The 27,843-nt window shown below is 38.7% G+C and overlaps 2 protein-coding genes across 2 annotated transcripts; both read right to left on the bottom strand.

Annotated features, from left to right (window-relative positions):
* Positions 1-9,512: 9,512 nt before the first annotated feature.
* LOC119595511 lies at positions 9,513-10,314 on the bottom strand. The gene is made up of 3 exons (XM_037944635.1): positions 10,121-10,314; positions 9,833-10,001; positions 9,513-9,668 (listed from the first exon to the last, which is right to left on the bottom strand). Exons 1-3 carry the CDS (start codon positions 10,312-10,314, stop codon positions 9,513-9,515), a joined length of 519 nt encoding a protein of 172 aa, XP_037800563.1.
* Positions 10,315-13,687: 3,373 nt separating this feature from the next.
* LOC119595679 lies at positions 13,688-14,838 on the bottom strand. Its single transcript, XM_037944793.1, has 3 exons — positions 14,645-14,838; positions 14,355-14,523; positions 13,688-14,196 (listed from the first exon to the last, which is right to left on the bottom strand). The coding sequence occupies exons 1-3, from the start codon at positions 14,836-14,838 to the stop codon at positions 13,831-13,833; spliced, it is 729 nt and encodes a 242-aa protein (XP_037800721.1). The 3' UTR covers positions 13,688-13,830.
* Between the last annotated feature and the right edge of the window lie 13,005 nt (positions 14,839-27,843).

Here is a 27,843-nt window from a genome sequence, read left to right as displayed (position 1 = left end):
TTCTAGCTTGTTCAAAGCATAATGAAATATTCGCAAGCACTCTGATTTACTTGTATAATTGTTTCATCATACTGAACTCTTTCCATGTTGAAACTAGTAAGGAACATAAACTGAACCGCCGGCAAAGAGCTGCAAAATTTCCTACTTTTTCTCAACCCTAAAAAAGGATAAGCACACCATATCTGAAAACACAGAAACATTTTTATATGTGTTTGTGCCTATTTATATATACATGTGAATATACTGTATGTGTGTTGTATACAGAAAAGTATGAAAAGTCAAATGAGGAAAGAATCTATGGACATGCGAAATTTATAGAAAACTTTGCCTCCACGTCAGAATTCTCGTTTCCCTAAGCTACTGGGGATAAGGTATGTCAGCATTACTATGTAATTCTGCATGTATATGTGTTCATCTGTTTATATATGTCTCGGTATATATATATATATATATATATATATATATATATATATATATATCTATTATGTATGTTTAAATGATATGAATGAGAATGAATATCTTCACAATAGAAGACATGTATTTCACCGGTATCGATTATATCTTCGTCAGAAATACATGTATTTTGACGAAGATATAATCGAACCGGTCAATACATCTCTTGTATGTGAAGATGTTTACTCTCATTCATACCTTTTATACATTTGTCAACATGAATGCAATATATATGATATATATATATATATATATATATATATATATATATATATAGTATATATATATATATGTGTGGTGTGTGTGTGTGTGTGTGTGTGTGTGTTTTGTATGTTTATATTATAGTATATGTATTCTTTCTCTCTTACTTTATCCACAGACAGGTGCACAAACGGTTTATATTGTAAATGTAAATATATGATTTATTCGTTTCACTATATCTCTTCATCATACGTCGTCACCATCACGTTATGAAATGTGAGAACAACATACATATGTATGTGTATGTGGATGTTTATACGTACTATATGAATGTATGGATACATACACTATGTGTATATATGTAAGCATGTTATCGACGGACGGTTAGCTAAGTTGTAAATGTCAGACTCCAGTAGAATTAAGTTACCGAAACCCTACGAAACTCACTACTCTCCTTGTGACCTAACATACTCCCTCACTTGTGGTAGCGTTTTGGTCCGATACTGGCCAAGGCAATTAGTCAGAAAGAGAAACACGGTTAAGAGTTCATATGCATGCATGTGCATGTGTAAGTGTATATGTGTCTATGAATATATTGTCCGTGGATTGGTCCAAGTATATAAAATACAAGTTCTCAGTTTACACTTTATACGAGATGTATAAAGGTTATAAAATAATTGTTTATGTTCAGTATGTGTACAAGGTTTCTTTAGAGGGAAAATTGTAAGTATCTCCTTTTCTTTATACGAATGCCCTGAGTTATTTCCCGAGCTGTTGTGCTTGAGTGAGAAAAAGGGCGTGTCTTTCCTCCAACACTGGCATGGGACACGGTGCTCTCCTGTATACTAGTAGTCGCTAGCAAGACAATATTCACTCTATGCGGAAGTGCAAACAGGGCAGTGTTATTCTTAATAATCATGTCTGTAATCTCTTTCCAGCCTTCTTTTGCACAAAATCCATCTCCCATACTGGAGCCCAAACAGAACTATTTTCACCTAGTAATGAAGAGGAAGTGGCAAGTTGGTCCTGAACCGCACTAAAGAAATAAATGAAGAACAGAAACCCAAAAAAATTAGATCTATTTTTTTTGTGTGAAACCATTGTATTTATTTTGAATACCCCCCCAATCCCTTGCCCGTTGTTGTCGTGGGGGGGCTTAGGAGGCGGAGACTGGAACCCAATGATGGGGAACTCCCCAACCTTGGGACTCAGCCCTCGACTCAACTAATTTTGCATGGTCTTTTTTTTTTTTTCCCACTTTTCGTTTCTGTCCCTTCACTAACCCTTCTGCTATCCACCTCCTAAGGTGTGAGAGCCGTGCTGAAAGATGAAAGGCTGACTTTGTTTGCCAGTCCTGAACGCCTGAGGGAGCCATGGCACGTTTTCCCCATGATTTAGTTACCTAGCCCTTACCCCTCAAGGGGACCCTGAGGGGTGGACTGTTTTTAATCCCCAACATGAATCCAGGCTTATCATGGCCAGTAATGAAACCTATCCCCACTATTATGGGCAATGAGGCTTGCCCCTTATCAAATAGCCCAACGATGTAAACCCCCGATTCCCTGACCCAGGCTCTCCTTTGACCACGGCTCCGAACACTGCAAAAAAACTACCCCCTCATCAATGCCTACTAGTACAGTAGCCAACAATCAACCCTTAAGAACATTTCCATTATCCCAGCATGCTCAACTTCAACATCTCTACCCCCACAACCTCAACATCAACACCCCATCCTCCTTATTAATACTTACAGCCTTATTGCCCACCTCTCCAAAACACTACCTCCCTCAAACTACTCATCTTCGTCACGCCCCCGCCCTTCTCTACCCCTATCTCTACACATCTTGAATACTCTCTTTAGCGCAGCCAAATGGGACGATTTTCGTGATCCCTCCACAGCCCCTACTCTGACAAACCCTTCTCTTCAACAATGTCTCCAAAAACAAGTAGGTAAAGTCTCTTTCCGTAGCCACCCGACCGCTCCCGTACTTGTCACAGTAACATCCGAAAACCAAGCTATAGCATTAACAAAACTAACTGACGCTGTATGGTAAACCCCATCCTGCAGAACCCCATCCAACCCTCAATACTTGCACCGGACAGTTTCAATCTCCCCAGCAAAACTGCCCAATCTATGACAAAGATTGGTCAGATTGTGGGAAGACCTACTTGCCTGTCTCACAGACTATGATGCAACATCAGTACAATGCTACTCCTCCCTCCCAGAGGTCATCAAAGAAACCCACTAACATAGCCAAATTACCTTCCGTAGACATGACCTTCCCTTTAACGTCTACATAGGAGGAGAATCCCTCCCTGTTCGTCCCATACCAACCTCCTCCACGTCAGTGCCAAAATTGTTGGCGTCTAGGACACCCAGCCAAACATTGCGTTCCACAGCCAGATGCCCACTATGGTGCCCACCTGGCCATACCCGATCTAACCTGCTCTGCACAATCCGCACATGTGCCAACTGTGGCGGCCCCCATAATGTATTTTATAGGGGCTGTCCCACCTACAAATTTGAGTCTGAGGTAGCAACTCTCAGATTCAAACTTGGACTCACACTACGTGAAACCAGACAGGAAGCACGTCGACGTGGTTTCTCTCTTACTCCTTACTCCAGTAATACTGCTCATTCTACCAAATCTCCTAAACCCACCCCCCCTACATCTAAATGCCCCTCGTCTACCTCCTACCTTCCTCAGTCAAACTCTTTGCAATCCTAAATCCAGACACTCCAATCTCTACTACAGATACTCCAATCACCACTACAACCCCAACACCTTCCCTCTCCCTCCTCGCACTACCCGTAACAGACAGAACAAACGCTCCACCCCTTCTTCCCCTACCACACAATCACCTCCACCTTCCTTTGCCCCTATGCTTGAGACACCAGTCCTCTCTTCCCCCCCTCACAAGAAATCCTTTATCCCCCGAAACTCCCCAACCAACTCCTCAGAAGAAACTATTGAAAATATTCAAGATTACTTAATGAAAACTGACACTCAACCTCCAAATCTTACAACTGCTCCTTCCACACTCCAAGTAACTGCTGATATCCATCCTCCTCCTAACGATATCCCCCCTACACCCTATCCTCCTACCCCCTCCCAACACAGCTCATCCCCCCCCGACCCCTACCCCGCCCACATTAACCCTCCTACCATCCCCTCTATCCCTTCCACTCCCTCCTGGATACACACGTGAATCCCTTATGTCACAAGTATCCCCTTCCACAGACCCTCCATCTCCTAATACCCCTCCTAGTAGAACACCAACTCCCACACCTCTCCCATCTCAGACCTCTCAATCCTTATCCCACCCTCTAGCTGCTTCACCCCCAAAATCTCCAACACGTACTACAATCTATATCACTAAAGTATAACTATCCTTCATTGGAATATTCGCGGTTTCCGCTCCCACAGACCTGACCTTCGTCATATCCTTTCCTCTTATAACCCATCTATAGTATGCCTTCAAGAGACCTTTCTTACACATCCTCCAATACCAATCCCCAATTATCATTTGTCTCTTCCCCACATTCCCTTTATGTCTCGTCCATACTTATCAATCAGAAAACACCTTATGTCACACCTCCCTTTCAAACCAATGTCCCTTGTACAGTTATTCGTATCTTCCTTCATCGTTGGATCACAGTGATTTCAGTCTACTTCGCCCTTCCCACCCCATTGACTTTGTTGCTTTTGAAAATCTTATTCCCAACTTCAACCAACTCATAGTGGTGACTTTAACTGCTGCCACACTCTTGGGGTGATTCTATCACAAACTCCCGAGGCGATCTCTAGAGCGCTTCTCTTCACAGCTGACCTTACTATTTAAATCAGATCCCCCAAACACTTTGATACACGCACGCAATCTTTTTCATGCATTGACCTCTCTCTATGCTCCCCTTCTCTTCATTTAGATTTCCACTGGTCAGTCTTAGACCACTTCCCCTATAGTGACCACTTTCCAGCTCTCCTTTTTCCTACTTCATACGTACCACTTCCTAACTCCCCACACTGGTGCTTTGATAGAGCCGACTGGCATACTTTCACTTCACTCTCTGCTATTCATACCCCTCCATCCTCCCTCACCTCCATTTCAGAAATGATACAGTGTTTCACAAAAACAGTCTTAAGAGCTGCACATACAGCTATCCCTCGAACCTCAAGACCATATACCTCCAAATGTGTTCCATGGTGGAATTCTGATTGCACTAAAGCACTTCGCTTAAAACATGCAGCCTGGAACAGTTACCGCTACAAAAGAGGTACTCCAAATCAACTATCAGCCCTTATCTCCTTTAAAAGAGCATCTGCCTATCTTCGTCGTACAATCCGGAATAGTAAAACAAATAGCTGGCAAAATTATGTTTCATCAATTGCATCCTCTACATCTATCTCAAATGTTTGGCGCCGAATCCATAAACTATCAGGCAAACATCCCTCCCATCCTGCCCCCGTCCTCCATATTCGAGATACCCTCATTTCTGATTCTCTCCAAGTCGCTAATGAACTGGGTGATTATTTCAGCCAGGTCAGTAGTGGTTCTCACCTTTCTCCACACTTCTCTTCTATTAAGACCGCCAGAGAACGTACCCCCATTATCTTCACCCCATCCTCAGCTGAATCCTTTAATGCTCCATTTTCTTCCTCTGAACTCATTGCTGCCCTACAGTCGTGCCGCAACACTCATGAAGGCCCTGACGGTATTCACTACCGTATGCTCCGGCATCTCCCATCTTCCTCCTTATCCTTCCTATTAAAAATTTACAACCACATATGGACATCAGGAAATTTTCCTTCTAATTGGCAAGAAGCTCTTATCCTTCCCTTCCTGAAACCCAATAAATCGGGTACCCTCCCTCAAGACTATCGCCCCATCGCACTAACTAACTGCTTGTGCAAACTGTTAGAGCGAATGGTGAACTTCCGCTTAATGTGGTATCTTGAATCTCACAATCTTCTCTCTCCTTCCCAATTCGGTTTTCGCCGTGCCAGAAGCACAGCTGACCCCTTGCCTCATTTTGAGACATATATTACATCTGCATTTGCACGCCATGAATCCGTAATAGCTATATTTTTTGATCTGGAAAAAGCATATGATACGACATGGCGGTACCATATTCTCCAACAATTGTCCTCTCTAGGCATACGTGGAACGCACTTTCCAGGTCAAAATTGCCTCTGCCACATCATCTTCCTTTCCTCAAATCGAAGGTGTCCCACAAGGCAGTGTGCTCACTACCACTTTATTCCTTCTTGCTGTTAATGATATTGTCTCAGTTTTACCACCAGGAGCCCGGTCATCACTATATGTTGATGATTTAACCAACTATGCCTCTGGCACATCCATACCAAACCTCTACCAATTTCTTCAATCTGCAATCTCATCAGTATCTTCCTGGGCCACAAACCATGGCTTCCGCTTTTCTACCTCTAAATCTTTCTCCATCCTTTTCTCTCGCTCACGTGTAGGACCCCCACCCCCACTCTTCCTATATGGCACTCCACTCCAAAGCCGTTCCTCTGGCAAATTCCTATGTGTCATTTTTGACTCCAAACTGTCCTGGCGAGCATATTCCTACCTTAAGAAAAAGCTCTCCGCGCCTTCGAATCTTAAACTCTATCCCATATATCATGGGGCTCTGATCGCAAAACTCTCCTTCATCTTCATGTAACTTTGATCCTCTCACTCTTGATTATGGATGCATATCTACTCCTCTGCCTCAACTTCTATCCTTGCCCATCTTGATACAATCCATCACTTGTGGGTCTTCGCTTAGCACTAGCGCCCTTTCGCTCCCCCCAGTTGAGAGCCTGTACACGAATAAGCATACCATCTGTATCTCGACGTCGTGCCCTTCTCTCTTCCGTATGCTATTTTCGATTCCACCAATTTTCCCTCACTAAACAACTATCCCACAACCCATACTTCTTACCTTAGCTTCATCTCCACAATTACCTACTCCTTTCTCCACTCGCATGTATACCCTCCTATCCCATTCCCCTTTCCCCCATCTCCAACCTCTCCTGTTCTCTGTCCATCCGTCCCTCCATGTCTTATACCTCACCCCCATATTTGCTCTTCTTGTTTCCCCAACCCACCAAAATCAAATATCCCTCCTACTATCCTTTCTCAGCCATTTCCTTGACCATGTCTCCACTCATTCCTCTTGTATTCACGTTATTACTGAGGCTCAAATCCACCTCCGGTGCTGGTTTTTGCAGTAATCTTCCCAACTCGTACTTTCAAATATTCCTTCCTCCTGAATCCAGTGTCCTTACTACAGAACTTGTATGCATCTCCTTTTTGCTCTAAACACATATACTCACTCTCCTCTTCCTCTTTTACAATTTTTTACTGACTCCCGTAACTCATTAACTCTCATAAAGTCAATACACACATCCACCCCCTTGTTTGTAAGATCCAGAACTGGTTGTTCTACTGTCCACACGCCATAAAACAATCAAATTTTTGCTGGGTGCCCAGCCATGTTGGAATCCCCGGCAATGAACAGGCAGATACACTAGCACGCCACGCCGCTATGTCCACACTCATACCAACCACTGCTTCTCACGTATCCCAGCCACGGATTATTACCCACACTTTAAGACCTTCTTGTATAATCGATGCAATCTTTTTGGTCAAGCGTCCGCACTAATGAATTACATTCTGTAAAACAATCATCTCCTCTGGTCAGCTCCATTTCATCGGAACAGACTTGGAGACCGCTCTCGCCGCTTACGCATTGGCACACACCCGTCTAACACACTCCTATCTGATGTCACAATCTGATCCACGCTTATGTTCCTTATGTAATGTTCCCCTTTCTATCCCACACATCCTATTGTCATGCCCACTTTTTGAAGCAACCCGTCCTCTGCTTTCCCCCCACCTATCCTCCTTCACCGACCTCCTAACCTATCAGACATCCTTACAGAATCCCACACTGTTCTGCTTCAACAACCTATTCTCTTCCTCAAACGCATACATGTCCTTCATCTAATCTAACTCCTTACCACACCCGACCCTAACCCTTTCACTACCAATTCCTTTTGCCCAGCTTAGACAACTAATCACTAACTCACCACCCTTCCGTAACATTAACTATAGTGCTACATGGCCTTAGATGTCTAGCACATTTATCGTGCTTTTAACCATTTACCCTTTGTACCATTATATTTGAATATATTATGTTATTTTATTTATGTATATTTCTTACCCCTAAATATTGCTAATAGAAATGATGCATATAGGATCGAGAAAATATATTGAAAGACTATGAAACGAGCTGATCTGTCATTCAAATAACAAAGAACTACATATATGTATGTGTGTTTGTGTTCGAATGTGTGTGCCTGCTGTATGTTGTGCATCTGATATGTATACGTGTTATGTATTCGTATTATGAGTACGTGTACGTGTATGTGATCATGTAGGTGTAGGTCTGTGTGTATGTGTAAATGTGCATGTGTGTGTGCGTGATGTGTGTTATATTGTATGTGGTGTGCGTGCGTTGTATGTGTGTGTGTACGTGTATATATACGTGTGCGTGTATTTGTGCACGTATTTGTGTATTTGTGCGTGTGAATGAGGTCAACTATGTAAGGGTTTGTACTCGTTTGTGTGAGTCGAAGAGGAATTTAGTTACGTTAAAATATGCTTGTGTATGTGTCATTATTTATAGATATTACTTTGCACATTACATATAGAGACTCGATCATCAGCTCTCATTTTCAACACTTCATTTATGATCAGTGTAAAACAAGCGTTGTTTGGCTTTTACTGCTGAACCACATATTGCGCGTTTAATTTACTTTCCTGTTACAAGCACTTCCGTTTATTGAAAATGAACTCAAAGGGGAAAGAATAAATATCGGAAAAAAATTAAAGGGTGAGTTCTGGTGGTTTGCCAGGAGGATGTACATATATACAACCTATTATGATTTTCATTACGTTTTCGTATCATGTCGCAGGCCAAAGATATTATCCGCCGTCCGTTACAAAGTTGGGTAATGATATAAAAAAAAAAAAAGAGCGACAGTGACGTGGCCGCCAGCCCAAGCCTCCATTCTCTCTGTGTCTGTGGCGGTCAGGTGTGCATCCTCACCTTCGCGGCATTTTTTTTTCTGGCAACTATTTGTGCTTTATTTCTAGACATCAAAATACTTTTTTGTACTTCTTTCTTCTATTTTTTACAGTGGTTTCGGTGTAGAGCGTGGTATCCTGTGCAGGTGTTTTGTCTCCAGTTGGTTCTTGCGCCTGTGCAGTACTGTTGCTGCTTTGCCTCATCTTTTTTTAATTAGTCTGTGGCTGCAGCTGCTCGTGCATGCATGTCAGATTGCAAATCTGATCACGACACATCGACTTATATATATATATATATGTATATATATATATATATATATATATATATTTATTTATTTATATATACATATATATATATATATATATATATATATATATATATATATATATATATGGATGTATATATTTCAATATATAAGTATATATACATTCACACAGACAAAAAAAAAAAAAAAAAAAAACTGATGGATAGGGTTGACCAAAGTATTGAAATTGCATGATTACTAGTTTTTATTTGTCTCTTCATACACTCACAATTTCATCATGACTTTGGAAGATCAAGCATTCTTCATATCCTGGATGGACTTGTTAATCTGCACCTTCACGTTGGAAGACATAGTTTTCTCCACGATCTCTCGCAAAGCTTTCCTGAAGCCGGCGCTGTGAACGTCCTTCATATCATTGCCGTCCAAGTTGCTTGCACTTTCAGCAGGTCATGACCCGATCTTGCAGTGTAGCTGCGATGTTCTGAGGCACAAGGTTTAACAGTTGATCTGGATGTCGGCGACAGCTTGTCCACACGTTCCTACAACTTGACCAGAAACAGTCTGTGCTGGAGCTTCTCCAACACCATCAAAGTACCGTGTAGTCGCGTTGGCACGAGCGTTTTCTACGACAACCGAACCGGTGAGCACACTCTAAAAATACATAATATAAGTCACAATCAGACACTATGTATTGAGTTTTTATTAAGAAATAGATATAAATGTCATGAGTGATTTTCCCTTCAAAACTTTAAAGTTAATGAGTTGAACAAGTTAATGCATATCTCATACACCTTTCTTTTCATTTGATCTCCTACCTGATCAGCGTTGAAGGAAGCGGACTTGGAGCGGCGCAGGGAGCAGAGTCCAGTCACGTTGGCCTTAGTGATGCTGAAGTTCTCGGAGCTGCTTCCGTCAGAGTTAACTTGGAAGGGCAGGTTTGACTCTCCGTTCTGCACGTTCTTGGAATCACACCATCCTAGTGTTCTGCCAAAGAAAACTTGAAAGTCAGTAAATGAAATGGATGATAAGGAATGGTAACAACCAATATGAAATGACAGTAAACAATCATTATAATCAATGGAACTTTGATAACAGAATATTACTCCATGTATGCGATAGCTCCTTCGAGCACTGCGTCGAGTATCTGGTTGGGCGTGGTAGGGTTGGCGACGGCGCGAGGCAAGATGGGCTGAGAGTCCCCGCCTTCAGCAGGGAATAGCCCTAGCTGGTCGACCCATTGGTTGGGTCGTGCCACACACATGGCCAGAGCCACTGCCATACTCACGATCCTCAACATGATTACGTCTGTACAAATATGGTCATAGCAACAAAATACTCTTCTAAGATTATAATAGTTATAATATAAACACATATATATTCATCAACTCATCTGGCCAGAAGACTCACCGAATGGTTCGGTGAACTGTCCCTTGAACTCTCCTACCCTCCAATATATATTTATATATTTGCTGAGAATGCATTTTCTGAAATGACATTTCTGAAAATCTTTCGAAAAGAAAATCTATTATGAAAAAAAAATTCAATGAAAGGCTTTTTTCAATATCTACAGCTGAGAATACATCGCGAAGAACGTAATACGAATGAACGCACTCTCAAGCAGCATAAACATTACATGTATGCAGATATGCCAATGTCTGTGTGTATGTATACATGTATGTATGCAGGTATTTATATATATGTGTGTATGTGTGTGTGTGTATGTGTATCAGTCTCTTTATTCATGACTGTATTTATTTCTAATTCTATGAATATGAATACATGCACACACATACACACACACACATATATGGGTGTGTTCATATTCATATATATATATACATATATATATATATATATATATATATATATATATATATATATATATATATATATATATATATATGTATATATATATATATACCTATATATATATTTATATATATATATATATATATATATATATATATATATATATATATATATATATATATGTATAGGAAATGGTGATTATTCGAATGGTGGTATAATCCGAAGACTGCAATTATATATATATATATATAAATATATATATATATACATATATATATATATATATATATATATATATATATATATATTCTTTTTTATGGATATTTCATTTGTATTTCTAAAATCCACTTTTTATATTTTAGGTTCACATCGTAAACTCTGAGAAGTGAATATGGGGAGATTTATCATGTTGGGTTCGTGTTAATTGACGAAAAAAATCCCAATAATGCTAAGTGTCTCTCGTGCGGAGCTTATTGCTGCAAGTATGGTATTTTTTGAACAACTGATGAGATGATTCGTCAGTCTAAAATTCCCTCACACTTTTTTAAAGTACATTTTAAAATGACACTACGGCTCTTAGTCATTTATGATTTAACAAAGCGGCCATGCTTAGTAATTAAAAGCTACGATTTCTTGTATCATGATTTATTTCCCCCACTTCTCTCTTTGTATGTGTACGCCTGTCTCTCTTCTCCCTCTCGCCTCCTTCCCATTCTCTCTCCTTTCATCCTCTCTCCTTTCTCTCCTCCCTCCTCTCTCTCTTTCTCACCCCCCACCTCTGTCGCTCCTTTACTTTCCTCACTCTAACTCTGTCACACACTCACTCACTTTTAATTACCATACATCTCCCCTCCTCACATACACACACATACGCACGCACTCACGGATATTCCCAACATTTCAGATAGCAAGCGGTTATCATTACTTCATTTTTGTACTGTAAACTAATATGCCACTGCATTGACCTATTCAATACATTGTTTAGAGTAATGCAACAAAAAGTTTGATTCATAATCCAAACACACATAATCTGCATTTCTGCGCATGACATACAACTTACATAATTTATGAAAAAATTATGAAAAACTGTAAATATATGATCGAGCCATCGCAAAGCTCAGTCCGAAACATCGCCACCGGTCGGGATGGTTCGGACGACTTGAAAAATATACATATTCATTACATAAAAAACATACACATACATGCAAATTGATATGCATTTATATATAAGCATTTATTTGTAAATATATGTTTATGCATATATATATATATATATATATATATATATATATATATATATATATATATATATATATATATATATATATATACATATATATACACACACGCACTTTTTTTGTACATATATATACACATACACCATACACACACACAAACACACACACACACATTCCTATGAACGGATGTTCAGAGAACTTGAATGAATTGCTGATACATCTTTCTTTTCCTTTGAAATATATATGCAATCAACTGAGACTGAAGATTTACCGATAAACACATTTTGAATAGAGAATACATAGTAAAAATGTTTTTACAGGTGGTGCTGAAGTAGGGACTTTTAACAACAGTTCTTGATTTTTAAAGGTCGTGTGACACTGCTGGAACTATATAAACCCCGAGGACGATTTCACATCACTGGTCGTATCTCTGCATGCTTGTGCATGTGTATGTGTATATATGTATATGAATATATGTATGTGTGTTTGTGTTTGGATGTGTGTGCATGCGTGTATGTGCGCATCTGCATATGTATACGTGTTATGTATTCGTATTATGAGTACATGTACGTGTATGTGATTATGTTTGTGCGTAGGTGTAGGTCTGTGTGTATGTGTAGATGTGCATATGTGTGTGCGTGTATGTGTGTGTATATGTATGAGTGTGCGTGCGTGTACGTGTGTGTGTGTACGTGTATATATACTTGTGCGTGTATTTGTACACGTATGTGTGTATTTGTGCGTGTGAATGAGGGTAACTATGTAAAGCTTTGTACGCGTTTGTGTGAGTGAACACAAATGTAGTTACGTGAAAATATACGTGTGTACATGTCATTATTTATAGATATTACTTTAGACATTAATATATAGAGACTCGATCATCAGCTCTCATTTCAAACCACTTCATTTATGATCAGTGTAAAACACGTTGTTTGGGCCTTTACTGCTGAACCAGATATTCCGTTTAATTCTACTTCCTGTTACAGCACTTCCGTTTATTGAAAATAAACTCAAAGGGAAATGATAAAGTAATATCGGAAAAAAATAAAGGGTGAGTTCTGGTGGTTTGCCAGGAGAGTGTACATATATACAACCTATTATGATTTCCATTACGTTTTCGTATCATGTCGCAGGCCAAAGATATCCGTCGTCCGTTGCAAAGTTGGGTAATGAAAAAAAAGAGCGACAGTGACGTGGCCGCCAGTCCAAGCCTCCATTCTCTCTGTCTCGTGTCTGTGGCGGGTCAGGTGTGCATCCTAACCTTCGCGGCATTTTTTTTCTGGGCAACTATTTGTGCTTTATTTCTACAGTGAAAATACTTATTTTGTACTTCTTTCTTTTATTTTTACAGTGGTTTCGGTGTAGAGCGTGGTATCCTGTGCAGGTGTTTTGTCTCAGTTGTTTCTTGCGCCTGTGCAGTACTGTTGCTGCTTTGCCTCATCTTTTTTTAATTAGTCTGTGGCTGCAGCTGCTCGTGCATGCATGTCAGATTGCAAATCTGATCACGACACATCGACTTATATATATATACATACATATATATATATATATATATATATATATATATATATATATATATATATATATATATATATGGATGTATATCTTTCAATATATAAGTATATATACATTCACACAGACAAAAAAAAAAAAAAAAAAAAAAAAACATAGATGGATAGGGTTGACCAAAGTATTGAAATTGCATGATTACTAGTTCTTTTATTTGTCTCTCCGTACACTCACAATTTCATCATCACTTTGGAAGATCAAACATTCTTCATATCCTGGATGGACTTGTTAATCTGCACCTTCACGTTGGAAGACATAGTTTTCTCCACGATCTCTCGCAAAGCCTTCCTGAAGCCGGCGCTGTGAACGTCCTTCATATCATTGCCGTCCAAGTTGCTTGCACTTTCAAGCAGGTCATGACCCGATCGTGCAGTGTAGCTGGCGATGTTCTGAGGCACAAGGTTTAACAAGTTGATCTGGATATCGGCGAACAGCTTGTCCACACGCTCTACAACTTGACCAGAAACAGTCTGTGCTGGAGCTTCTCCAACACCGGCAAAGGTTACCGTGTAGTCGGCGTTGGCACGAGCGTTTTCTACGACAACCGAACCAGTGAGCACACTCTAAAAATACAAGTCACAATCAGACACTATGTATTGAGTTTTATTTAAGAAATAGAATATTAATGTCATGAGGGATTTTCCCTTCAAAACTTTAAAGTTAATGAGTTAAACAAGTTAATGCATATCTCATACACCTTTCTTTTCATTTGATCTCCTACCTGATCAGCGTTGAAGGAAGCGGACTTGGAGCGGCGTAGGGAGCAGAGTCCAGTCACGTTGGCCTTAGTGATGCTGAAGTTCTCGGAGCTGCTTCCGTCAGAGTTAACTTGGAAGGGCAGGTTTGACTCTCCGTTCTGCACGTTCTTGGAATCACACCATCCAAGTGTTCTGCCAAAGAAAACTTGAAAAAATCAGTATATGAAATGAATAATAAGGAATGGCAACAACGAATATGAAATGACAGTAAACAATCATTATTATCAATGGAACTTTGTTAACAGAATATTACTCCATGTATGCGATAGCTCCTTCAAGCACTGCGTCGAGTATCTGGTTGGGCGTGGTAGGGTTGGCGACGGCGCGAGGCAAGATGGGCTGAGAGTCCCCGCCTTCAGTAGGGAAAAGCCCTAGCTGGTCGTCCCATTGGTTGGGTCGTGCCACACACACGGCCAAAGTCACTGCCAGACTCACGATCCTCAACATGATTACGTCTGTACAAATATGGTCATAGCAATAAAACACTCTTCTAAAATTATAATAGTTATAACACACACACACACACACACACACACACACACACACATATATATATGTTCAACTCATTTCGCCGTACACCAGAGCACTCACCTGATCACACTGTCCCGTGAACTCTATTACCATCCAATATATATCTGATATTTGCTGAGAATGCATTTTCTGAAATGACATTTCTGGAATTCTTTCGAAAAGAAAATCTAGTATGAAAAAGAAATTCCATGAAAGGCATTTTTTAATATCTACAGCTCAGAATAGATCGCGAATGGCGTAATACGGATGCACGTTAATAAATTTTCAATCATGAGTCTTCTCTAAAGCAGTACGCACATTGTATGTATGTATATATGCACATGTGTGTGTATGTATACATGTATGTATGCATGTATTTATAGTGTATATATAAATGTGTGTGTGTGTGTGTGTGTGTGTGTGTGTATGTGTGTGTGTGTGTGTTTGTGTGTATGTTGCGTGTGTGTGTGTGTCTGTGTGTGAATGTGTCCCTTTATTCATGACTTTATTTATTTCTAATTCTATAAATATGAATACATGCACACACACACACACACACACACACACATATATATGTGTGTGCGTGTGTGTGTGTGTGTGTGTGTGTGTGTGTGTTCATATTCATGTGTGTATATATATATAAAACCCACACACACATTTTATATGTGTGTATGTACATACATATGAATGCTTATGTATGAGTACATACACACACACATACGCACATGTGTATTTGTATTTGTATTTGTGTGTATATATATATATATATATATATATATATATTATATATATATAGAGAGAGAGAGAGAGAGAGAGAGAGAGAGAGAGAGAGAGAAGAGAGAGAGAGAGAGAGAGAGAGAGAGAGAGAAAATTGGTGATCCTTCGAATGGTGTTATAGTCCGAATACTGCAGTTTATACATATATATTATAGCGATTTCATTTGTATTTCTGAAATCCACTTTGTATATTTTAGGTTCATATCGTAACCTCTGAGCAAGTGTATATGGGGAAATCCCATTTATCATGTCGGGTTCGTGTTAACTGACGAAAGTATTCCCAATAAGGTCTCTCCCTGCTTTAAGTATGGAATTATTCGAACAATTGATGAGGTGATTCGTCAGTCTAAAATTTCATCCCCCTTTTTTAAGGAACATTTTAAAATGATAACACTTCTGCTCTCAATCATTTATGATTTAACAAAGCGCCAATGCCTAGCAATTAAAAACTACGATTTCTTGTTTCATGATTTATCTCCCCCTTTTCTCTCTTTGCATGTGTAGGTCTGTCGCTCTTCTTCCCTCCCTCTATTTCTTCTTCACCCCTCCCTCTTTCCCTCCTTCTTATCTCTGATTTTTTTTCTCTCTCATTACCGTTCTTCCTTCCCCCTCTCTCTCTCGCCTCCTTCCCATTCTCTCTCCTTTCATCTTCTCTCCTTTCTCTCCTCCCTCCTCTCTCTCTCTTTCTGACCTCCCCACCCCCCCTCTCTCTCTCTCTTTTGCTTTCCTCACTCTAACTAAATCACACACTCAATCACTTTCAATCACCTGTACACCCCCCCTCCTCACACACACACACACACACGTGTTTTTCTTGTTTCAGAAAGCAAGCGGTCAGTATGCCTTCATTTTTGTACTGTAAACTAATATGCCACTGTTTTGACCCAATCAGTATATTGTTTAGAGTAATGTAACAACAAGTTTGATTCATATTCCACACACACAAAATCTGCATTTATCCGTATGAATATAACTTACATAATTTTAAGAAAAAATATTATTTGAACATTGATCGAGCCATAGCACTGCTCAGTCCGAAACATCGCCACCGTTCGGAATGGTTCGGACGATTTGAAAAATTTATGTATTTATTACATAAAAACGTATGTTTTTGATAAAATGAATACATATATTTACATATGTTTACATACATTTACATGCATGTAAATGGATATGCATTTATATATGTAAGCTTTTATTCATAGATATGTTTATGCATGTATATATATACACATTTCTTGTACGTATATATACACATGCACACATACACATACACCATACACACACATATATTCCTACAAACGGATGTTCAGAAAACTTGAATGAATTGCTGATACATCTTTCTTTTTCTTTGAAATATATATGTAATCAACTGACTGAAGATTTACCGATAAACAGATCTTGAATAGAGAATACATAGTCATTTCTTTACAGGTGGTGCTGAAGTAGGGACTTTTAACAACAGTTGTTAATTTCTAAAGGTCGTATAACACTGCTGGAACTATAAAAGTTCCGAGGACGATCTCACATCACTGGTCGTATCTCTCCTTGGTGAGTGATTAATTTCATACAAGACTCTCTCTTTATACATCCTGATATTGAGTAACAGTATATTTTAAATATCTTATATAACATAAAGAAATGACCTTCTATTGGATTAATTTTATATCACATTTATAATAATCCACCTTTAGTTATTCTGTCTTTTTATTTCATCCTAAGATTATATCCATGGCGTTCTGTTTTCTATATGTTCTGTATAGTTTCAGTGAGTGAGAGATTCATATATTTCACGATTTGTTAGCTTCCTATCACCTGATTAGTCCATTTTCTTTCTAGATCACACCATGTTCACTTGGCTGATGGTGTCCTGCCTCTTAGGCTTCTCCCTGGCTGAGGTTCAGGTATGGAAACACTGTTGACATGCTTCTTGCTTTTTCTACTATATGTATTGCAGGTGAGATACCTACATGATCACTGAAAAGCTTATTTCTCATGTGAAATATCATTATTAAAAAACATGGCCATTTCTTTTGGTAGGATTACCAAGTATGTTACAAGGGAAGCAGTGTCGCTGAAAACAAATGCATGAAAGTGGATGTAGACCGCCTTGCCATGAAGGTTCATTTTCACATGCCAGAATCTGACGACTTCGATGACGTTGAAACTCTGGAGGATTATAGCGTGGTAAGTATTACTTGTCAGGTTATCAATGAGTACACGATGCCCTGAAATACAAATTTTCCCTGTTTTTCGTTGTTGATTTTGCTGAATTGTAAGTGCATAAGAAATTCTTCTATAAGTAAAATTGTATAGACTCATTCTATGATAAATAGGGGAGATAATCATAAATAACTAAAACTTGATGTACTTCGTAGGGTCTAGCAGCATCCCGAGTGGTATCTCAGGAGGCGTGTTACGTGAGGAGACTCGTTAAATCTTTCGAGCAACAAGTAGCCTTCATCAAAGGTCATCAGGATGATGGCATGAGGGTTGAGTCTGACGTTAGAGTTTCCGCTGTTTCCCTCGACAATCCTGAGGAAGAGATCGGTTCAGATCTTGCCAACTTTTGTGGCGACCTTCCCGTTTACAAACTGGTGAGTGAGGAACAGAATGACAGTGTGCAAGACCGTCGTCAAGTGAGCGTTACCTTCACCCGCTGCGTCCTATTGTGTTTCATTCCCACCTGCTTCACCACCACGCTCACGCTCCCCACTGGCGGCACCATAACCTTCGGCTGGTTCTTCTTTGGCTAAAATGATTTTTTAAGGGACACTGTTCACCTTGAAAGAAGTCTCTCTTACCTATCTCGATGATGTACACTCACTTTTGACTAAAAATTACTGCATTTCAACGTGTCTTCTATGTACCTTTTACGTAGAAACCTTGGCGTATATAGACATATAAGTGCGCACGCTGCACAATGAATTAATAACGAACGTATTTCCTGGTTATACCGCTTTGTTGATTTTTATTCGTGATTTTTGTAATTTCATGCTAATGCACAGCATGCCTAATACTTACAACTATACGAGCACATACAACACATCCTCACGCACACACACACATACATACACAACACCAAGATCAAATTCACCCAAGGTAAACGGAAGTGAGCTCGCCTACCAAGAAAACGATAGAAATGAAAGAACATAAGAAATGAGTTATAGATAATCTAGTGAATAAATCAAACCCCGTGGAGTTTGAAATGTTTGGTAGCGTGTTACCCAACTACAAGTAATATCCATGTGGGTTTGGCGTACTTTTTAGATGACTCTAAGGTGTTTTGAAAGCGACCCCGTAGTCACAATAAAAAGAACAATAAAATAAAATCACTGGCTGAATAAGAAGGCAACATAAAAAGAGAATCCATATTATACATTTATTATGCACAAATCTTTCGAACATAAACAATACACAAGACAACACACCATACACTAACAGAGGCAACCCGCCACAGCACGAGAAACACCAGTCAGCCAGCTAAAAATCCAAAGATAAAAGATAAAAAGACTCTCCCTTCTGATCGACCTGGCTTGACCTTTTATGCCGGTGGCTTCCCGCGCTTGGTGATGTTTTACCCAATGCAGTTCAATAGATTTATTAAATAGTGTATGGTGAGTTTAAAATAAGTTTAACTATACATGAAATAAAAAGAATAATAAAACTATACAAAAATGGGCACATAAAATAAATAAAAGACAGGAGAGTACGAAAAAGTGGAAGAAGGGATCCGTGAGGGAAAACGGGAAAATACGAAGAGAGAAACGAGTGAGAAACAAAACTAAGGTGACTTAGTCGAAGGCAAAAATGCAAGAATAAGGCAAGGTAAGTATAGAATATAAGGTAAGTAGTGTATAAGTATAGTGTTACGTGCAGTAGAAATAGTGTAGATGTAGATGAAGATCACGGACCAATGGGAAAGGTAAGTCAGAAGGTATAAAAACACAGGTTCATTCTTATTTAAAAAACACAGACAAACACATGAAAACAGGTAAGCCATGTCATCTTGCAGGGCGAAGGAGTCCGTAAAGTTCCTATACAGATTCGTAAACGTCAGGGGAACAGGTGGCCCGAAAACCTATGGGGTGACCCGCCTGAAGCCAGCGGAAATTCACTACAGATAAGATAAAAGTAAACCCTTTAACTCCTTGTGTACAAATGCCGTTACAGTAGAGTGAAATCTTTGGCACGGATAAATAGAAACCAGTGACTTCTCGCTGGTGAATCAAACAAAAAATAAAAAGGTCTGTCACTCCGGAATAACAAAAAAAAAAAAAAAAACATACTGATTCATAGTAGTGTCACTCATTGTCACCTTACGCTGCTGTAAACAATGTGCTTCAATTTAGCCATAAATTCTATATTAGAAAACCTCTAAAATAAAAGTATTGGGTATAGTTATTTCAACCATAAGTAAATTTGTCCTCACAGAGAATAAAGCGTGATCAAATTTCTTTGAAAGAATAGTATAATTTGTGCACCAAATGTTACAAAACGTTTACGCAAAATACAATATGGTTTTCCTCTGTAAGCATATATATGTGTGTGTGTGTTTGTGTGTATGTTTATATATATACATGTATATATATACATATATACATATGTATGTATATATACATATATAGATACATATATTCTTCTTTTAACGGTAGGTTCATGTCTGAGCCGCCGTGGTCACAGCATGATACTTAATTGTAGTTTTCATGTTGTGATGCTCTTGGAGTGAGTACGTGGTAGGGTCCCCAGTTCCTTTCCACGGAGAGTGCCGGCGTTACCTTTTAGGTAATTATTCTCTCTATTTATCCGGGCTTGGGACCAGCACTGACTTGGGCTGGCTTGGCCACCCAGTGGCTAGGTAGGCAATCGAGGTGAAGTTCCTTGCTCATGGGAACAACGCGGCGGTCGGTGACTCGAACCCTCGAATTCAGATTGCCGTCGTGACAGTCCGACGCTCTAACCATTCAGCCACCGCGGCCTTGACGATCATGGGCTTCCATGATTTTTTCTTAGCAATTTAGAGCGGTGGTTTGCCATTGCCTTCCTCCCGGTAAGGATAAGGATAAGTCCGATATGCGAAGCTTGGCCTCGCCTGGGCTATGCCATGAGGGGAGCCCGGCCTGTGTCGACTAATGCCGACTCGCTCACGCGTGTCAGCTGGTGCTAACTCGGCTGAACCTAGTCCTTACCCGCCGTGGTGCCCAGCCACAGCAGTGACCTCCAGGCGACAGTTGCAACTCGGATGAGAAGCCGACACGTTACCATTGTACTAGCCCGAAGGCTGCATATTCCGCCCGGCGTTTTTTTTTTTTTTTTTTTTTTTTTTTTTTTTTTTTTTTTTTATCGAGTCACCATCTCTATTTACCCGGCACTGACTTGGGCTGACTTGGCCACCCAGTGGCTAGGCAGGCAATCGAGGTGAAGTTCCTTGCCCAAGGGAACAACGCGCCGGCCGGTGACTCGAACCCTCGAACTCAGATTGCCGTCATGACAGTCTTGAGTCCGACGCTCTAACCATTCGGCCACCGCGGCTCCAGATACATATATACCTATATATATTATATATATATATATATATATATATATATATATATATATATGTATATATATATATATATATATATATATATATATATATATATATATATATATATGTGTGTGTGTGTGTGTGTGTGTGTGTGTGTGTGTGTGTTGTGTGTATGCCTGTATATATGTTTATACATGAATGTATGATATGATATGATATATATGTGTGTGTGTGTGTGTGCGTGTGTGTGAGTGTACGTGTGTGTTTGTGTGTGTGTGTAGTGGCTATCTATATATATATCTATATAAATGTGTGTGTGTGTGTGGTAGCATATATATATATATATATATATATATATATATATATATATATATATATATGTATGTATAATATATATTAATTTATAAATTTATATATCTGTATATGCAGCATGCTATCCTGTGCAGGCGGTTTGTCTCCAGTTGGTTCTTGCGCCTGTGCAGTATTGTTGCTTTGCCTCATCATTTTTAATTAGTCTGTGCCTGCAGCTGCTTGTGCATGCATGACAGAGTGCAAATCTGATAACAACAGATGGATTGTGTGGATTTATATCCGTTAATATATAAGTATATATACTTACATTCACATAAAAAGATATAGATGGATAGGACTGATCAAAGTGTTTAAAATCTATGATCAATAGATTTTATTTGTCTCTCCGTACACTCACAATTTCACCATCACGTTAGAAGATCAAGCATTCTTCATATCCTGGATGGACTGGATGTAGCTGGCGATGTTCTGAGGCGCAAGATTTTCCAAGTTGATCTAGATATCGGCAAACAGCTTGTCCACACGCTCTACAACCTGACCAGAAACAGACTGGAGCTTCTCCAACACCGGCAAAGGTTACCGTGTAGTCGGCGTAGGCACGAGCGTTTTTCACAACTGAACCGGTGAACACACTGTAAAATTACATTATGTAAATCAGCAATCAATTAATGAGTTCAGTATATCAATGCCTATAAGCTTATCTCATACACCATTCTTTTCATTTGACCTTCATACTTGGTCTACGTTGAAGGAAACGGATTTGGAGCGGCGCAGATACGAGCTTTTTCTGCGACAACCGAACCGGTGAACACTCTAAAAATACATAATATATGTCACTAATAATCAGACACTATGTATTGAATTTTATTTAAGAAATGGAATATAAATCTCATGAGGGATTTTCCCTTCAAAACTTTAAAGTTAATTAGCTGAACAAGTTAATGCATATAAGCACATACACCTTTCTTTCCATTTGATCTCCTACCTGATCAGCGTTGAAGGAAGCAGACTTGGAGCGGCGCTCTTGGAAGGGCAGGTTTGACTCACCGTTCTGCACCCTAGTGCTCTGCCAAAGTACATCACCATTAAAGAAAACTACAATAATAATCATATTATTTAAATGATTGAATGAACAAAAGATTTGCGAATAAAATCAGTAAATGAAATAGATAAGGAATGGTAAACATAACTGACAAACAAAATATTACTCCATGTATGCGATAGCTCCTTCGAGCACTGACTGCGTCGAGCATCTAAATGGGCGTGGCTGTGTCAGCGACGGCGCGAGGTAAGATGGGCTGAGAGTCCCCGTCGTCAGCAGGGAAAAGCCCTAGCTTGTCGTCTCATTGGTTTGGTTGGGCCATAACACACGGCCAAAGTCGCCGCCAGGCGTACGATCCTCAACATGGTTACGGTATACCCATTACCATACCATAACTGTAAGAAAATGTGCATTATTAGTAATAATCTTTATTTCGTATATAATGTATGCATACATACAAAATTATATAATACAATAAATCTCTTAAATATATAAAATAATTTTCTTTCGTATCTTTATAGTCTTGTAAATGTTATTCCAGATTACTTGAGGTATTTCCTCTGCATGTGTACAGAGCTTATCTCTATAGTTACAGACCGTTTGATATCGGAGATATTCCAGCGTTGATGCATTACCCCAAGCCTCTGTATACTTATCTTATCAATTAGCATACGTTTTGATATTACTTTGCGTCTCTTGTAGGAACGTACTATGGAGTCGACAAAGCACTGAATGTCATAGGTTAGAATCATGGTACTATTTTCCTTGTGAGTACTCTATCGACAAGAATGACTTCCACGTAAAGTAGTCTGGAAAGTAAGCGAAATACTTCAGTAAATTAAGTACATACAACATCGAGACAATATATATACGATCTGCGGATTTTGAATCAAGCATAAAATTGCACAGTTCCTCCTCTTCCCAGTATTTGAGTACAATTGGCGAAATCTTACTCCGGTCTGCATTAATTACCCTGAGCCAATTCGATGCTCTCTCTATGTCCCTTTTTCCAGTCCTTAAAATTACTTTCTCCAGATCTATGTTGTTACTCAATTTAATCACCTCTCTAGAACCGATCGAATCATCCTTATTTGTATATTACCGTACCACGAAATGATTCATCTACACTTAGCTATTTATTATATTTGGTTAACGATATGCCGAGTACTTTTCTTATGCATCTGTATATTGTTCTCCTTCATCGTGTTATGCCAAATTAAGGTAGATATGTTTTCGCATGTGTGGTGTATCAAAACAATTGGTATGACCAGGGCCGCCTTACGCAAATAAAGTAAATTATTTAAATCCCTGGTATAAGCCCCATGAGGTGGTAGCGTGGTCAGAGGAGCTTATTTTGGCGTGGGTTTGTTCCAGCATTACCCCCTCCGTCGCTTGATAAAACGTAACACAACGAAGTAATAAAACTAAAGCAAAACCATCTTTAAGAATTACGTTAAAATAAATTAAAATACAATAAGCTAAAATACTAGAAAATGAAAACTTAAAACAAATTTTAAATTCGAGCAAAACGTGCAGTATAAAAGTAAAGTAAAAGTGAAGCATAAAACCTGAACAAAGAAAAGCACTCGTAATTATTAATGACTATTATTGTATAAAAGCATGATCACATCCAGCTCCTATATGCAAGTCAAAGATACCTCAGACTTAACTTTTCTCTTTTGTAGCTCCTTTGGGCGTCGAGCCGGTTTCACTCAGAAAAATAAGGAGAAAAAGACACCATGTCTCTGCAGCTGTCTCTACCGAACTGTTTATTTTTCGCGGTCATTGGGGGTGAGGGGTGACGGTGACGTCACTATATACAGGATTAAAAATTGATAAAAATAAAACCTATTGATAAACTGACAAATAATAAGTAATTTAGTTAAAATGATAAAAAATATAAAACAATCACAATAATGAACATGAGTAAAATAATAGATAAAAATAATGTTTGTAAAAGTGGTCATCCTAAAAGTTAAAACATTTATATGATTTATTTACAATTGAATAAAACAAGGAAACCAATGGATAATTAAAACTAGGCATGCCAACAAAGAACTGCATTTAAAAAGTAAAAAGGTAAGTTAATTAAAGTTAAACGAGAACCAAAGAAAATGTACCACAACGGGTAAACTAAAACAAAACAAAAAACACGAAAATCAAGAATAAAATCTACTAATGATTAGGGTAAAAGGTTGGAAAATGCTGGGCAGGGAAGGTACAAATTGCCCGACCAGGGAAGCGCGCGGGCGAGGATGCTCGCCGTCGCGAGATAACGTCGCGCGTGGGGACTAGCCACACTACACATGTAAAATCATTCAGCAGCAGAGACACATAGTACTTCGAAACCTTTGTTCAGCATAAGTATCAATAGATGTTGCTTCGCGTGGGAACGCTTTATGGAGGTGTACGCTACCAATTAGAATTTTTGTGATATTGATAATAATAATAAGCTGTATTTCGAATACAATACATATATAAAATACATGTATTTTATACATAGTTTTATATATCTGATATAGAAAAACGGTATCAAATATAATCACAATTATACATTATGAAAATTATTCACCTATATCAAATATCAAATATCCACTATTCTCCAACACATCAAATACTTTTCTTTCTTATCTTTCTTCTATTTTCTGTATCTCTTTAATATCGTATATGTTATTCCAGACTACTTGTGGTATTTTCTCTGCATGTATACGGAGATTGTCCTTATAGTTAGAGACCGCTTAATAGCAGAGATATTGTAGCGAGGATGCATTATCCCAAGACCCCTGTAAACTTAATTTGTAAATTAGCATGTATTTCAATACTAGTTTGCGTCTCTTGTAAGAACCTACTATGAAGTCGGCAAAGCGTTGGGCATTATAGGTTAGAATCATGATACTAATTCCTTTCACTCCACGTAATGTAGTCTGGACTTATATCTCGTTCTTAGAATGCGAAATACTTCATCTGCATAATGTCTTCATTAATTATCATGAGCCATCTCTCTAGTGTGTCGGGTCTTAAATGCAGATAGATACTGATGCACTCTTCTCTTTCTCTGTTTATTTTAATAATCTCTCTTGGATAGATCGGATCATCCTTATCTATATATGTAAGGAATTGTTAATTTCATATCACAAAGTCACTTATTAACACCCATCGAATTTATTATGGTAATTGCTCTTCTTTCACATATGTATGTTGTTGTTCTTCTTTTTTGTGTTATGCCAATTGTTTGGATACGTTTTCGCGTGTAAAATCATTCCAGGCCTCTCGCCTCACAACAGCAGCAGAGACACAGACTTTTGCTTAGCAAAGGAGAGGGTGTATGTGTACGTTACCTATTAGAATTACTTTCACATCAAAGTGGTTTGGACTTTGAATGATGTAAAATAATATCAAATACCATTCATCGTATGTGCTGAACTCTATCTCTCTTCTATTCTCTGTATTCATATCAATCATATTGGCAAATTGTTCTATTTTTACAACAGAGATGCTTCCGTGAACTTTATACGTTTGTCACTCAACATAAGTTTCAGTATTTCTTCGCGTCCTGTCTCTTTTGAATTATACTACAAAGTGCTGCTGGAATCATGATGATACATTTACTCCACGTACAACACATCTATCAATAAGAATAACTTCCATGTATAGTGTGACCTGAATTTATGATACGATATGTTCTTAGAAATACATCAACGCCCATCTGTCTGTAGTATTGATATTATTTACATATATTACGCCTTTTTCTCAAATTGCATCTTTTAGTCCAGGCAGGCATATATTCCTCCAACGTGATTTCGGCAGCGGCGGCCGATCGTGAAACAGATTCCTTCTTCTTAAATTGTATCTTATGGACAGGTATCTTTTTTACACAGCCGACCGCAAAAGAAATACGTCACTGTCTTTCCCTCCCTTCCATTTCTGACATGCTTACTTTTCTCTCGTATCTGTTATATATATATATATATATATATATATATATATATATATATATATATAATATATATATATAATATATATATATATATATATATATATTATATATTTATGTATATATATATATATATATATATATATATATTATATATACATATATATATATATATATATATATATATATATATATATATATATATATATACACATATATTCAGTACTACTACTAGAGCATACCATTTTATTATAAGAGAGACGTTCCAACGGTGACAGTATTCCAAGACCTTTGGTCACTCAATCTATCACTTTGCATGAATTTTCTTTCTTCTATCTTTGTTGGATTTCTTGGCTATCAACCAGCGGCATGTGGCCAAGGTTAGTAAGCCAATGGATCCTATTTATTCTGTCAATCTAGATAAGGTCATAAAGTTTTGTCTCCCTTAAAAAAGTGATTACTTTACTGATGATTCTTTCATCATCTGATAGAATATTTGTTACTGTAAAGTCTGTATTTTTTATTCTAAAATTTTTTTTTATGTTTTCTCTATGGTTTGTGTACTGTGTGTATATTATTAAAAGGTGGTGGATGGTGATGCTGGTGTTACATTGGGGGCACCGTAGAGGAAAATTCTTTTCTATGTAGGGAGTGAGGTGGGTATATCTTGTGGCGTTGACCCTAAGGCGGGCCAACACCACCTCCTCCCTTCTTTCTTTTCTGTGGGCTGTCCCCCACGGCTCTATTGCAGGATTGATTTTGTTTGTGAGTTGGAGGCTGGTCCACTCACTTTGCCACAGGAGATGTATTTTTGCTTTTATAAGAGACACAAAACGCCTGAGATCTGTACGGACTATGCTAAGGTCCAGATCATCAGTTGACCCGGCTAATTTGTCAGCCTGCTCATTGCCATGGATACCAGAGTGGCCTGGTATCCATATTAGCTTGATTGATTTATTGGCACCATGTAGCTTACGAATGATATTACCCAGAAGTTCATTTTTGGTGGTTTCTAATGATTTAATGGCTTTAAGTGAACTTAATGAATCTGAAAAGATTACTATTCTATCGTGGGTCGTCGATAGTGCAAAATCAATGGCTTTATCAGTGGCAAAAAGTTCAGCAAGAAAGATCGATGTATGATTCGGCAGTCTGAACTTTAGTTCACATTGAGTCGACCATACACCCGCACCCACACACTCTTCTGTCTTGGAGCCGTCGGTATATATATGAAAAAAAGGGAGATGTTTAACAAGGATCTCTCTGAACCTCTGGCGTACCTCCACCTCCGGCGCCATGGCCTTGGCTGATGGAAGCCAGGCTTCCATGATGGAAAAATTGGGGGTTTCC

This window comes from Penaeus monodon, chromosome 36 (genome assembly GCF_015228065.2).
Source record: "Penaeus monodon isolate SGIC_2016 chromosome 36, NSTDA_Pmon_1, whole genome shotgun sequence".
Classification (NCBI taxonomy): Eukaryota; Metazoa; Arthropoda; class Malacostraca; order Decapoda; family Penaeidae; genus Penaeus; species Penaeus monodon.
Note: the sequence above shows the minus strand (reverse complement) of the source record. Positions and strands in the feature narration are given on the sequence as shown.